The sequence below is a fragment of the Actinia tenebrosa genome, unplaced genomic scaffold, assembly GCF_029948245.1.
Source record: "Actinia tenebrosa isolate PJP-AT-01 unplaced genomic scaffold, QUT_ActTen_1.0 PGA_scaffold14__42_contigs__length_11649687, whole genome shotgun sequence".
In the NCBI taxonomy this organism is placed as follows: Eukaryota; Metazoa; Cnidaria; class Anthozoa; order Actiniaria; family Actiniidae; genus Actinia; species Actinia tenebrosa.
The window spans coordinates 9,268,756-9,281,520 of NW_028292574.1; the positions used below are offsets into that span (position 1 = coordinate 9,268,756).

Below are 12,765 nucleotides of genomic sequence, written 5' to 3' on the forward strand. Positions count from 1 at the left end.
CCATTTTAACCACATATCATTTGGGTCCTTTAAATCATTCAGGCTATCCCAAGGGAGTGACGCCAAGTCCCTACGAAAATTGTTTGCATCAAAATTTTTGAAAGTTCTAAATGTTATTATTTTGTGCTTATGATTTGTTGGTATAGCTATCTTGCGTATAGCATACACCAGGCTGTGGTCACTCAAAGAGAGGTGTATAACACCGCTCTGGGCAACCCTGTTTGGAGTGTTTGTAAGAATGATATCAATCAATGTTTTGCTTCTTTGGGTGATTCTTGTTGGTTCAAGAGAGAGAGAAAGAAAGAAAGAAAGAAAAAGAAGGAAGGAAAGAAAGAAAGAAAAAGAAGGAAGGATGGGGGATGGAAGGAGGAAGTGAAAAATAAGAAAGGCAAGAAAGTAAATAAGGAACGAAAGAAAAGGGGATGTGAAGAAGAGAAGGAAGGGAGAGGTTAGGAAAGGAAAGGAAGAAAGAGAGGAAGATGCGTAAAAAGGAAAATATGGAAGGGGAACCTCTTTTACAATACCTAAGAGGCATTTAGTCTAGTTTAAGGGGTCTATATTACATTCATCATACAACACTTCACCTCCCTGCTTCATTAGGTTCTTCATATCCTGGCACCTCTATTCGAGCGCACGATCTGAAAACAGAAAGAAAGGAGCTTATTTCAATGACAGAAGAATTCTCGCCATGGCCTTCAGAGAGTGGCAAGAACAATTCATCTCTGAGCGCAAAGCCAAGGACTTTCTTGAGGTGATTTTATTATTAATGCTAAATCCATAATGTGTTTCCCTGCTAGCAGAGTCTACCTCGTTGGCGTTTCTTGGCAGAGAAAATGGTTATATTTGGAATTGTTTATTGAAACTTTCATGCTAACAGAGTCTCGCAGCTTGGCGTTTCTTGGCAGAGAAAATGGTTATATTTGGAATTGTTTATTGAAACTTCCATGCTAAACAGAGTCTCGCTTGTTGGCAATTTTCTCTGCCAAGAATCGCCAACGAGGTAGACTCTGCTAGCTGCGAAGTGATGTGTAAGTTATTGTATCCATGATCCTTTGCTCTCTGAGCCCAACAGGATTTATATATACAGCTCCTGCAAACCCTGAAAAACAGGGATTCCATTTTTATATCTTCAAAGCCATTAAAAGCTTCTTAATAACTGTATTTTTCCCGCCACTTTATTGAAAACTCCTGGAATTTTCATCGTTATTACAAACCCTTACTTGCCTTTATTGTCTGCGGCAAAAAACACAGTGATTTTGCTCAATGCAATTGAGAATGTACTTACCATATCATCAACTCAAAGTTATTTCCTATGAAGCTAACGTTCTTCGACTTAAATTACAAGCTGGAAACTCAGGGTTCGTATGGGTCATGGAAATCCTGGAAAGTCGTGGAATTTCGTCTTTTCGTTTTCCAGGCCTGGAAAGTCATGGAATTATGTTCAGGGTCATGGAAAGTCATTGAAAACATTATTGTGAACAGTAAAAATGTTATGATTTATTCAGAGATGTTGCAATTGTTTTAAAGTTATTATTTAGTTTTTGATAAATATTGGTCATGAAAAAATAATGCAAAAGTCATGGAAAAGGTTGTGGAAAGTCATGGAATTTAGAGACTTCAAAAGAGTACGAATCCTGAAACTGAGACAAATTTGCTTGTCTTAAACTAACTATTGAACTAACTTGTGGAAATTCTCTTCACAGGCCAAAGAAATCGAGTGTTCTTTGGATATTTTAAGAACTTGGCATGAATGGGCAAACGGTAAGTTTACATATAACAGTCAGTGATGGTAGAGGGTTTTAACGCGAGCAGCCATGTTGTTGGACGGAATAAACTTTTAAATTTAAAAAAAAGATTTTAAAAAGTTTTTTTAACGTCTCATTTAATTTTGGGAAGATATAATCTTTTTAAATACAAAAACAATGCATCGTTCCTGCCTTTTAAGATGGCAGCCGTAAAAAAGGGAAAAAAATATCCGAAATCATTTTATCATAATGATTTATGATGATTTAATGATTTATGAATTTATATAGCGCCCTTTCTATATGGATATAATCAAAACCGCTTTAGGTTGAGTTGTGAATTTCAGATTGCCTTTTTTGCAATTAACACACGGTGCAACATAGCACGCAACATTGCAAGCAACAAATTTGAATCGGGGTGACACACATTGAAACAAAATCACGCAACATCGCTTGTGTCAGCCTGCTATGTTAAGATATTTGGTCAGCAGTTATAATTTGGTATAAGATTATTGGCTGGAAATTTCAAAATGTTGCAGGTAATGCTGCAGCCCTGTTCACATGATGAAATTTGTTGCGCGCAATGTTGTAAGAGTAGAGCGGGATTCAACTTCAGATTTGTTGCATACGACATTGCGTGCAACAAGTCAGTTTGGGGTACACACAGGCTGCAACAGTCCTGTTGCGTGCAATGTTGCACCGTGTGTCAGCACCTTTATGGTTCTGGCTTTTATCCTTATATTAATATCAGTTGAACCTTTTTTGGAGATATTTTCCCAATTTCTTAAAATAGAGAAAGGAATAATCATCAAGAGAGTGATGAATGGTTTTTTTTAACAGGTGTGCGAACCCGACGTGTCCAGTGGCGTAACTTCCACAGGTCTCTTGAAATAAAGACGATGAAGGGTATATTTAGCGCATGGCGAGAGCAGGTGTTGCAGCGAGAGCATGCTGAGCAATACTATCATCATACCGTTATGAGGAAGTAAGTCCACCTCGTACCTTTCCTCTCCTCTCCTCTCCTTTTCTAATTCTTTTCCATTATTAATTGTTCTATTCTGTTTTTAATAGGGTTCTCTTATCTTGGAGAAGAACTGTGCAAGCGTCGATTGAAAACAGGCTAAAGGCATCGGCTCTAAAGGAAAGCTGTTCTAATAATTTGGTACGAATACTTATTGCAATGTGTGTAGCATTTTTCATCAATGGTCGCCGTAACATTCAAATGGCTTCCCATAAGAAAGGTTATCGTATGAGTGGGAAACGTGCGGTACTGACTTACAGAATGTACACGGTACAATATGCCGTAACATTGAAATGGCTTCCCACGAGAATGGTTATCGTATGAGTGGGAAGCCTTCGGTACTGACTTACAGCACGTACACGGTACAGCATGCCGTAACAATGAAATGGCTTCCCATAAAAATGGTTATCGTATGAGTGGGAAGCCTTCGGTACTGACTTACAGCACGTACACGGTACGAAATTCCGTAACTTTGAAATGGCTTCCCATAAGAATAGTTATCGTATGAGTGGGAAACGTGCAGTGCTGACTTACAGCATGTGCACGTTAGAACAGGCCGTAACATTGAAATGGCTCCCCATAAGAATGGTTATCGTATGAGTGGGAAACGTGCGGTACTGACTTACAGAATGTACACGGTACGACATGCCGTAACATTGAAATGGCTTCCTATAAGGATGGTTATCGTATAAGTGGGACGCGTTATAATACTCATTTATATAACTTACCTACTACCGCCTATTCATCAACTAATTTTTATCCTGTTTTTTTTTGTTTTTTTTTTCTTTTAATTATTTGTTTTTTATCAGCTTAAAAGAAGTTTTACATTTTGGCGTCGTCTGTATCTCCATCGTCAACTCGCGCTCAGTCATGCCCAGCAAAAGGACCGAGACTTACTGAGAGAACGGTTTTTGGATTGGAGAGATTATACCTTAGAGAGTCGAGCTGAAAAGCACTATCTGAAGGCTATGGTTAAGAAGGTAGGTGCTGTAATGATGTATTGGCATGATGTATTTAGAGTATAGATGTTCATCCATCCATCCACCCATCTATCCACCTACCCATCCATCCATCCATCCATCCATTCATCCACCCACCCATCCTTCCTTTCATCCATCCACCCATCCATCCATCCACCCACCCACCCACACATCCACCCACCCACCCATCCATCCACCCATCCATCCATCCACCCATCCATCCACCCACACATCCAACCATCCATCAATCCATCCATCCACCCATCCATCCACCCACACATCCAACCATCCATCTACCCATCCATCCATTATTTGTTTCATTTTCATTTATCTTCTTTCTCTTCATTGTTATAGGTATATTATCGCTGGTATGATGAATACCTGTCAAGGAAGAAGGTACAAAAACAATCTCCTGATTTTCCCCTTATGCCTGCAAACTTCTACCAAACCTCTTTGGCTTGTGCACAATGTTTTCCCATTTGAGACCACGTGTCATTCCTTAGAGTATCATTCCTTTGTTTCTCGATAATCTTATTCTCAAGGGACACGTGGTCTGAAATGGGAAAACATTGTGCACAAGCTAAAGAGTCTTATTCCTATTCATTGTTCTATTCATTCTGCAAGAAAAACTTCAATACATGTGGTTCATTGTAATGACTTTCTATTTATCGGCTTTAAACAGGCGAGAAGACTATTAAGATCGTGGAAGAGCATTACTGAAGGTAAAATATGTATGACTGTTACTTTACCATATTGCAAAACTTGGCAGAAGAGCTCATCACTATCATGATACTTAAATGAATTTGACAAAGTTTCTTGTAAAGTTTCTTGTGCAATAGAGATTTTACACCACCACGTGACGGCAGCCATGTTAGATGGCAGGAACAATACAATCGTTTTACATGAGAAAGAATTCAATTCCCAAGAGCAAGGGGATTTTATTGTTCCGCCATCTAACCACAGGTAGTCCAAGCTGTATTATGGGATGGGCACGTGATGTTGCAAAACCTTTATAAGTATTTGCGAGATTTAGGATTTATTCCCTTGAATTTAATGACTCTCTTGATGCTACACCAAGATAGACCCAATTGAATTTGAAGGGATTTTTTTTAATTGCGCAGGAGTTAAAAATTCCGATAAGTAGTTCGATCGGGTTTTGCGTGACTGATAACGACTGCAAGTGGCCCAAAACGAATGCCCAAAAGCTAACTTATTAATAATACGTAGTTACTAAAATATTCGTTAATAAAACGTTGCAACGATAGAGATATGTGAATAATTGCTCTCCGTTCGTCTCGCTTCGATGCAAAGGCACGGCTGCCTTTCAAGATGGCGCAGGGAACTGTGAAATGGACTATTAAACGCTCGTTGGTTGTGAGAGTGAGAACTTGGGCTGCATTCATAATGTATGGTAGAGGGGGGGGGGGGGGCAGGTGAAATCTTTAAATGACAAAAAAATTCTCAATACCCCCCTTGAAGTCCCCCCAAAAATAACTATCCCCCTCGGGCAATCTCTCGTAGCTTCTTCTAAAAAATTTGCATCCCCCCCCCCCCCCCCCCATATTCTCTGGAAATGTTTTTCAAAACCCCCCATTTTACTGGTAAAAATTTTCCCGATTCCCCCTAAATTTGTACTGAATGTTAAATGTTCGTTTTTTATAGATTCGAAAGCTTTAAATAGCAAGGCTATGGAACTTTGTCAACTATCTGAAAAGAAAGTATTGCATCAAACCTTTACGTTTTGGATGCAAGAAGCTCACAAGATACAGAAAGCAAAACTTCACTATGCTACGAACACTACAAGAAGGTAAAAAGTCAAAAAGAAGAGTTAACTTTATCCTTGTAACTGTCCTTGTCCTTGTTCTTGCCCCTGTCCTTCAGTCCTTGTCCTTCAGTGCTTGTCCTTCAGTCCTTGTCCTTCATTCCTTGTCCTTCAGTCTTTTTCCTTCATTCCTTGTCCTTCAGTCCTTGTTCTTCAGTCCTTGTCCTTCAGTCCTTGTCCTTCAGTCCTTGTCCTTCAGTGCTTGTCCTTCAGTCCTTGTCCTTCATTCCTTGTCCTTCAGTCTTTTTCCTTCATTCCTTGTCCTTCAGTCCTTGTTCTTCAGTCCTTGTCCTTCAGTCCTTGTCCTTCAGTCCTTGTCCTTCAGTCCTTGTCCTTCAGTCCTTGTCCTTCAGTCCTTGTCCTTCAGTCCTTGTCCTTCAGTCCTTGTCCTTCAGTCCTTGTCCTTCAATCCTTGTCCTTCGGTCCTTGTCCTTCAGTACTTGTACTTCATTACTTGTCCTTCAGTCCTTGTACTTCAGTCCTTGTCCATCAGTTCTTGTCCTTCATTCCTTGTCATTCAGTCCTTGTCCCTGCCCTTGCCCTTGCCCTCATCCGTGTCCTTTACTCCTCCTCCTTCTCCTCTTCTCCCACAATATTATCACCATCGTTGCTATTATTGTAACCCTCAACGATATTTTCTCACTCTATTACCAGTTCCTTAAAGGCTTGGTTTCGATATGCACACACGAAAACTCGCTGTAGAAAAACACTCGCTGATATCGAAGCGTCCAGGAATCAAGACCTTGTACGTACAATTTATATAAAATTATATCTTTTATTTCTATATCTGGATGGTCGGCAAACATAAAGGTAGTTGGAATATAAATAAGGAACATTAAGTAATATTTTAGGCTGGTTTTACACGGCGTACCAGACGAATTTTAAACCAGTGAAAAATTTAACTCGTTTAGACGGAATCGTCTCTTTAATCGTTTTAAAAAATACGTTGTATTTACGCGGAACTGGATCCAAATCTGCACGATAAGGTGTACGAATATTTATTTATTTATTATTATTTTTGAATAACTTGCCATAAGGCAGGTGCTTACACAAAAGTTCGGATATATTAATCAGTCCCGCGTAAACGGGATCCCTAAACGTACGACTTTTTGACCGGTTAAGAATTCGTCCGGTACCGAGTAAACACAGCCTAAGTCGGCTTCCTGCCTTCTCGGTTTCTATAAACAAGGTCAGCCATTGCTTTAGAATCGTCTTGTATACACCTATTTCAAAAAACGTCCGTCGGAGATCTGAAATCTGAGACCGAAAGGAGTTGTGGGTTGTAAGCTGTAAATTGTTTGTGGTTTTAATAGACCAGTTTCGAATTCCAAATTACCGCTGTGTTCCTTAATTACAGACTCATTTGCACAGGGTTAGCCTCGTATCAGTGTCTAAATATTCACAAATACCAACGGTAAAGTAAAGAATGCACAACTTCAACAATACAAACACTTTGAAACTTGACGGACCTTGACTGAAACACGTGAATATTCTGCACAAACTCGAGGCTAACCCTGTGCAAATGAGTTTGTAATCAAGAAACACAGCGGTAATTTGGAATTCGAAAGGGGTCTATTAGCAGTTCGCAAAAAGTATATCTTGATATACTAACTTTGAGCGATGACCAGCGATGGCAAACTATCTGGGTAAGTGTATATTGAATTTTGAATGAGAAAACACTCAGTTCCCCACAATTCCAATCGGTCTCAGATTTCTGGATTCAGATATCCAACAGACAACGTTTTTTGAAATAGGTGTATACACAAAAACAACATGATCAGACCGTCTCGTAGATCACCATCCCTTCCTTGATTGCAGATATCGAGGTCATTTTTCACTTGGAGAGACCGTTTCACGAGGAATGCGTCCAACCAAGAGATCCTGGATGAACACCTGAGGAATAAACAGTTCCAGAGTCTTGAATCTTGTATGCTGAAGTGGCACAAGTACACGTTGAACTGTCGTGCGCTCAAACACCATGATGGACGACTGCAGTACATGGTAAGACAGGCCGTGCTCTTTTAGAAACAGGAACAGATCTAGGGGGGTGCATGTATGCGTATTAATCTGTATAAGTGCCTCTTCAAATAGAGCATGTGCATGTTACGTCATTGCCGCCATCTTGGTTGACGATAACAAATCATTCCTCATCAGCTTCTCTTGTTGGATCAACCAAGATGGCGGCTGTTTCATTGTCATTCGTATCTCAAGGGATTGTGAGTCACGTGGTTACACACACTATAGAGCATCTGCACGTTACCGCCATCTTGGTTGACGATAACAAATCATTCCTCATTAGCTTCTCTTGTTGGATCAACCAAGATGGCGGCTGTTTCATTGTCATTCGTATCTCAAGGGATTGTGAGTCACGTGGTTACAAACACTATAGAGCATGTGCACGTTACCGCCATCTTGGTTGACGATAACAAAGCATTCCTCATTAGCTTCTCTTGTTGGATCAACCAAGATGGCGGCTGCTTCATTGTTATTCATATCTCAAGGCATTTTGAGTCACATGGTTGCACACACTCTATAGACCCATTTTCGAGTTCCAAATTACCGCTGCGTTCCTTGATTACAGACTAATTTACTCAGGGTTAGCACAAACACTTTGAAATTCCACGGACCTTCACTGGAACACACGAATATTATAAACAAAATCGAGGCTAACCTTGAGCAACAAAGAACTCGAAACTGGAGTATTCCTTCAGATTCCCATATCCTCTCTAAATTTTGAGAATAAACCAAGGTCTCTTAGTGGTTTAAATAGTAATCCTATTAATGTACCCCGCTGGATACTGAGGTGAGACAATCAAGGGTAGTGTACAGTAGTACACTTGTCTCTCACCTCTAGGGTCTCAGGTTTGATTCCTGGACTTAACATGACATACATTAGTGAATCAAGGGTGGTGTAGTGGTAGTGCACTCACCTCTTACCTCTGGGGTCTCAGATTTGATTCCTGGACTCAACATCACATACATTAGTGAACCAAGGGTGGTGTAGTGGTAGTGCACTCACCTCTCACCTCTAGGGTCTCAGGTTAGATTCCTGGACTCTACATCACATACATTAGTGAATCAAGGGTGGTGTACGTAGTGCTGGTGCACTCACCTCTCACCTCTAGGGTCTCAGGTTAGATTCCTGGACTCTACATCACATACATTAGTGAACCAAGGGTGGTGTAGTGGTAGTACACTCACCTCTCACCTCTAGGGTCTCAGGTTTGATTCCTGGACTCAGCATTACATGTGAGTAGAGTCTTTCAGGTCTCTCACTAATTTAAAGGTTTTTCTGAAGGTTCTCCGGCTTTCCTCCCTCCACAAATCTCATAACTAAATTCCAATTCATTCTGTGTTCTAACTTAGATTTCTCTTTATCCTACAGAGTTTGATGAAATGGCGGCTTCGATTATCCCAGAAGAAAGGACTCGAGAAAATCATGGAGGTGAGGCAGTAATTTTTAAAAAGTGTTTGCAAACTCTTGGAATTCAAATGAAACCCCTATCATCAAGGGCCCGATTGTACGAAGGGTGGATAGCGCTTTCCAACGGATAAATCCTTATGAAGTGATAAGTCGATGCTGTTATCCAATAAATTTATCCACTGGATAAGATTTATCCGTCGGATAGCGCTACTCACCCTTCGTACGACCAGGCCCAGGGCGGTTTATACATTCATGTAACTATATCTTTCTCCAATTTCGAGCGTTTTAGAATTTATGCGCATGCGCACTTCGCTTTCCATTTTCTTTACCTATTTATTGGGTCCTCTAAATGTTTAAAAGGACACTTAAAAAACAAGGCCTCAATTTTGATTTCTTGTTACTACGAGTCTACGTGTTAATACACGTCACGGCATTTGATGCATGTTTAGGAGACGCATCCCACATGGGAAAGAGTGACCGTGGGGGTTTAGTCATCAGTGACGCAAGCGACTTATTGGGTATGCTGGTCATAGCAAGGGGTTAATCATTTACGGTCTAGGGGCCGACTAACCTCTCCCTTAGGCTTCGGTCGAGCTTCCTGATCAGTCTGTAATTCCTCCCGGGATAGCGGTGTTGGTGTCGAAATCGCCAGCGTAGCCGTAAGTCCATACGACGGTTCAGCACTCGATGTCTGGAAGTATGGTCCTGGTTAATTAAACAATAAAACAAAAATAATCTCAAAAACAAACTACCTTGTGGAAGATAGTATACAGCTTTACCTTAAGCATAATGGTTTCCTATTCAGACCAACTGTCATTCCCTAGAGTATCGTTTCTTTGCTTAACGGTTGCGCACGAGAAGACACATGAATACGGATTCAAACAAATCTTATTCTGAAGAGAATGACACGTGGTCTGAAATGGGACAACATTACACCCAAGGGGAAATGGTTTATTGATCCTACTGGATCGATCAAAATGTCGTGTTTATTTTTATATTTTTTATTTTTCTGCAGAGAGTGTTCTATCGACGTATACGACAAGCTGCCGTTCACTGGAGACAATGGACAGTCAGTAAGTGGTTATTTAAAAAGGACCGCAATTTTAGTGGGTTTTTTTTTTTGTAGTTCAGGGGGGAAAATGCAGCATTTATGGTGCCTGTAAATGTAAGGCAAAACATTCACTTAGAAGATGAGTAGTGTGCGCTATTTGGTTTTCTCCTGTGCTTCGAGGGTTTTTCTCCCTGTGCAAACGAAAAAAAACGTCCAAATTCTGAGTTAAACATGGAATGAAGTCCACAGATGTGCCACTGCGCTTTTAAGTGCTACTCTCGCACAACAAGGACGATTTCTAGTATTAAATGTTGGACATTCTCAAAAATCAGTTTACCTATAACACCAGCCACATCCCCACCTATTTCCTAAACAAAATAAAGCTGTGCTTCCCTTAATAACAAGACTTACAGACTCAGGCTTCAAGGTTTCGTTCTTCTTTCTGATTCAGAGACGAAGAGAGAACAAGCAAGGGCTGACGAGTTTCAGTTCGAGATGGGGAATCGACATGTCAGAGTTTGTTTCGCTTACTGGGTGAACAGCACAGAACAGTCTACCCGAGCAAAGGACCATCACAACAACACTGTGTTGAAACGGTAAACAAAACAATATAGTTTTAATGTCTAAAATACTTATGATAAAGCGGTTTTCGTATGAGCGGGAAACTGCCTTCACGTACAAGGTACAACATGCCGTAACATTGAAATGGCTTCCCACAAGAATGGTTATCGTATGAGTGGGAAACGTACGGTACTGACTTACAGCATGTGCACGGTACGACATGCCGTAACATTGAAATGGCTTCCCATAAGAATGGTTATCGTATGAGTGGGAAACGTGCGGTACTGACTTACAGAATGTGCACGGTACGACATGCCGTAACATTGAAATGGCTTCCCACGAGAATGGTTATCGTATGAGTGGGAAGCCTTCGGTACTGACTTACAGCATGAAAACGGTACGACATGCGGTAACATTGAAATGGCTTCCCATAAGAATGGTTATCGTATGAGTGGGAAACGTACGGTACTGACTTACAGCACCATACCGGGTATGATATGCCGTAACATTGAAATAGCTTCCCACAAGAATGGTTAGTGGGATACGTACGGTACTGACTTACAGCACGTACACGCAAGGGCGGATCCAGCCAAAATTTTAGGGGGGGAGGGGGGCTAATCGAGTTTCTTCCGTCAACACAACGGAAAACAATAAAAAAGCATCTAATTCTTCAGTTTTGTTTTGTTTTTTGTTATTTCTGCTGAAGGGGGGCATAAAATAATATTCCATGTTACGGGAGATCACCTTTTTGTGCTAGCCATTGAGCGAAATGTCTTTTGAACCATCCATGTAACATTAACTTGCACGTTAAGCCCAAAAAAATTATTCGATGTTAACTTATATGGATATTTTTATAGGAGTCTAATGGTGTGGCAGTCGGTGATAACGGCCAAGATAAAGCAACAAAAAATCATGGAAAAATTCCAGAAAGAAGTAATGGCTAAAAAGGTGAGTGCATTAGACTCTGAGAAATGTTGATTTTTGTGGAGGGAGGAAAACCGGAGAAAAAAACCGCGTAGTGACCGATTTCACCTGCGCAAGTCCAAGTTGCACTCACTAACTTGCTGGTAGATTCGCGCTAAACCATTGGTAGTGATTTGGGAGCATAATTGCAAATTTTCATAAACATATGAACATGTGTCTGCGAGCAGTACGCTGAAATTTTTGGTTTTTCGCTGCTGTCAATCAAACCTAATCAGTCGGTACCTTTCATATGTTTGACTGGTGGAAGCGAAAACCAAATTTCGGCGTGCAACTTGGAGACGCAGAGTTCGCATGTTTATGAGAATTGTCGTAAACGAGCCCGAGAAGCACTACTCGAATTGCAGGATCGAGTTTTCGTCTTATGACTGCAAGGGGGAGTGCTAAGAAAGACTGTCTGAGGTCACAGAAGCATTAAAATATGAATTTAAACTAAAAGACCTTTTTGTTGCAGGTTGGTCGGATGTTCAAGGAATGGCGTGCGGCTTTAAAACAGGCTCAGAAGCACAATCAACTTGTAAGCATTCAAATGAGCAAGCACAACAAGCTGGTTCTCCAGGGATGTATGAGACAATGGAAGAAGTACATCCAGAAATGTCGAGCCGACAAACACTTCAATATCGTTCTTACTGCACGGGTATACATAATTATCATTTGATATCTGGATAAAATAATTTATCTTTATTTGTTCATTCCTTCCTTTCTTTCCTCCTTCCTTCCTCCCTTTCTTCCTTCCTTTTCTTCCTTTTTTCCTTGCTTCCTTGCTTTCTCGCTTGCTTGCCTCCTTGCTTGCTTGCTGGCTGGCTGGCTGGCTTGCTTGCCTGCTTGCTTCCTTGCTTCCTTCCCTCCTTCTTTCCTTCCTTCCTTCCTCTCTCTCTCTTTTCCTTTCCTCGTTTTTCTCTTCTTTCTTTTCCTTTCATCTGACAATGTTTGTGGTTTTCTTGTAGTTCTTTTTGAATTGGAAATCAAGATTTAATGAAAGAATGGAACAAAAACAGAAAGAAAAGGTATGTACTAAGAGAATTCAAAAGTCCATTCCATTCCTTGATGATGCATACAAATAATACATTCAGAGAACTTTTTAACCATTAGCTTTCAAATTGATGGTCCTCCGACTAGAATGTCCTAAATTGAAACTTTTAGCCACTATTTCTCTGTGTATCAACTGCTTACATTTAACACC

General features: G+C 40.5%; 1 protein-coding gene across 1 annotated transcript in view; it reads left to right on the forward strand.

Annotated features, from left to right (window-relative positions):
• The window catches only part of LOC116289246 (uncharacterized), a 39,843-nt gene that overhangs the window by 24,858 nt on the left and 2,220 nt on the right, over positions 1–12,765 (forward strand). The window contains exons 29-44 of the mRNA XM_089029338.1: positions 601–751; positions 1,704–1,761; positions 2,583–2,727; positions 2,814–2,904; positions 3,573–3,743; positions 4,098–4,139; positions 4,426–4,465; positions 5,406–5,550; positions 6,220–6,310; positions 7,384–7,566; positions 8,951–9,010; positions 10,005–10,062; positions 10,492–10,636; positions 11,459–11,549; positions 12,037–12,219; positions 12,530–12,589. Coding sequence (XP_088885464.1) covers positions 601–751; positions 1,704–1,761; positions 2,583–2,727; positions 2,814–2,904; positions 3,573–3,743; positions 4,098–4,139; positions 4,426–4,465; positions 5,406–5,550; positions 6,220–6,310; positions 7,384–7,566; positions 8,951–9,010; positions 10,005–10,062; positions 10,492–10,636; positions 11,459–11,549; positions 12,037–12,219; positions 12,530–12,589 — 1,714 coding nt within the window. The remainder of the gene's footprint in view (positions 1–600; positions 752–1,703; positions 1,762–2,582; positions 2,728–2,813; positions 2,905–3,572; positions 3,744–4,097; positions 4,140–4,425; positions 4,466–5,405; positions 5,551–6,219; positions 6,311–7,383; positions 7,567–8,950; positions 9,011–10,004; positions 10,063–10,491; positions 10,637–11,458; positions 11,550–12,036; positions 12,220–12,529; positions 12,590–12,765) is intronic.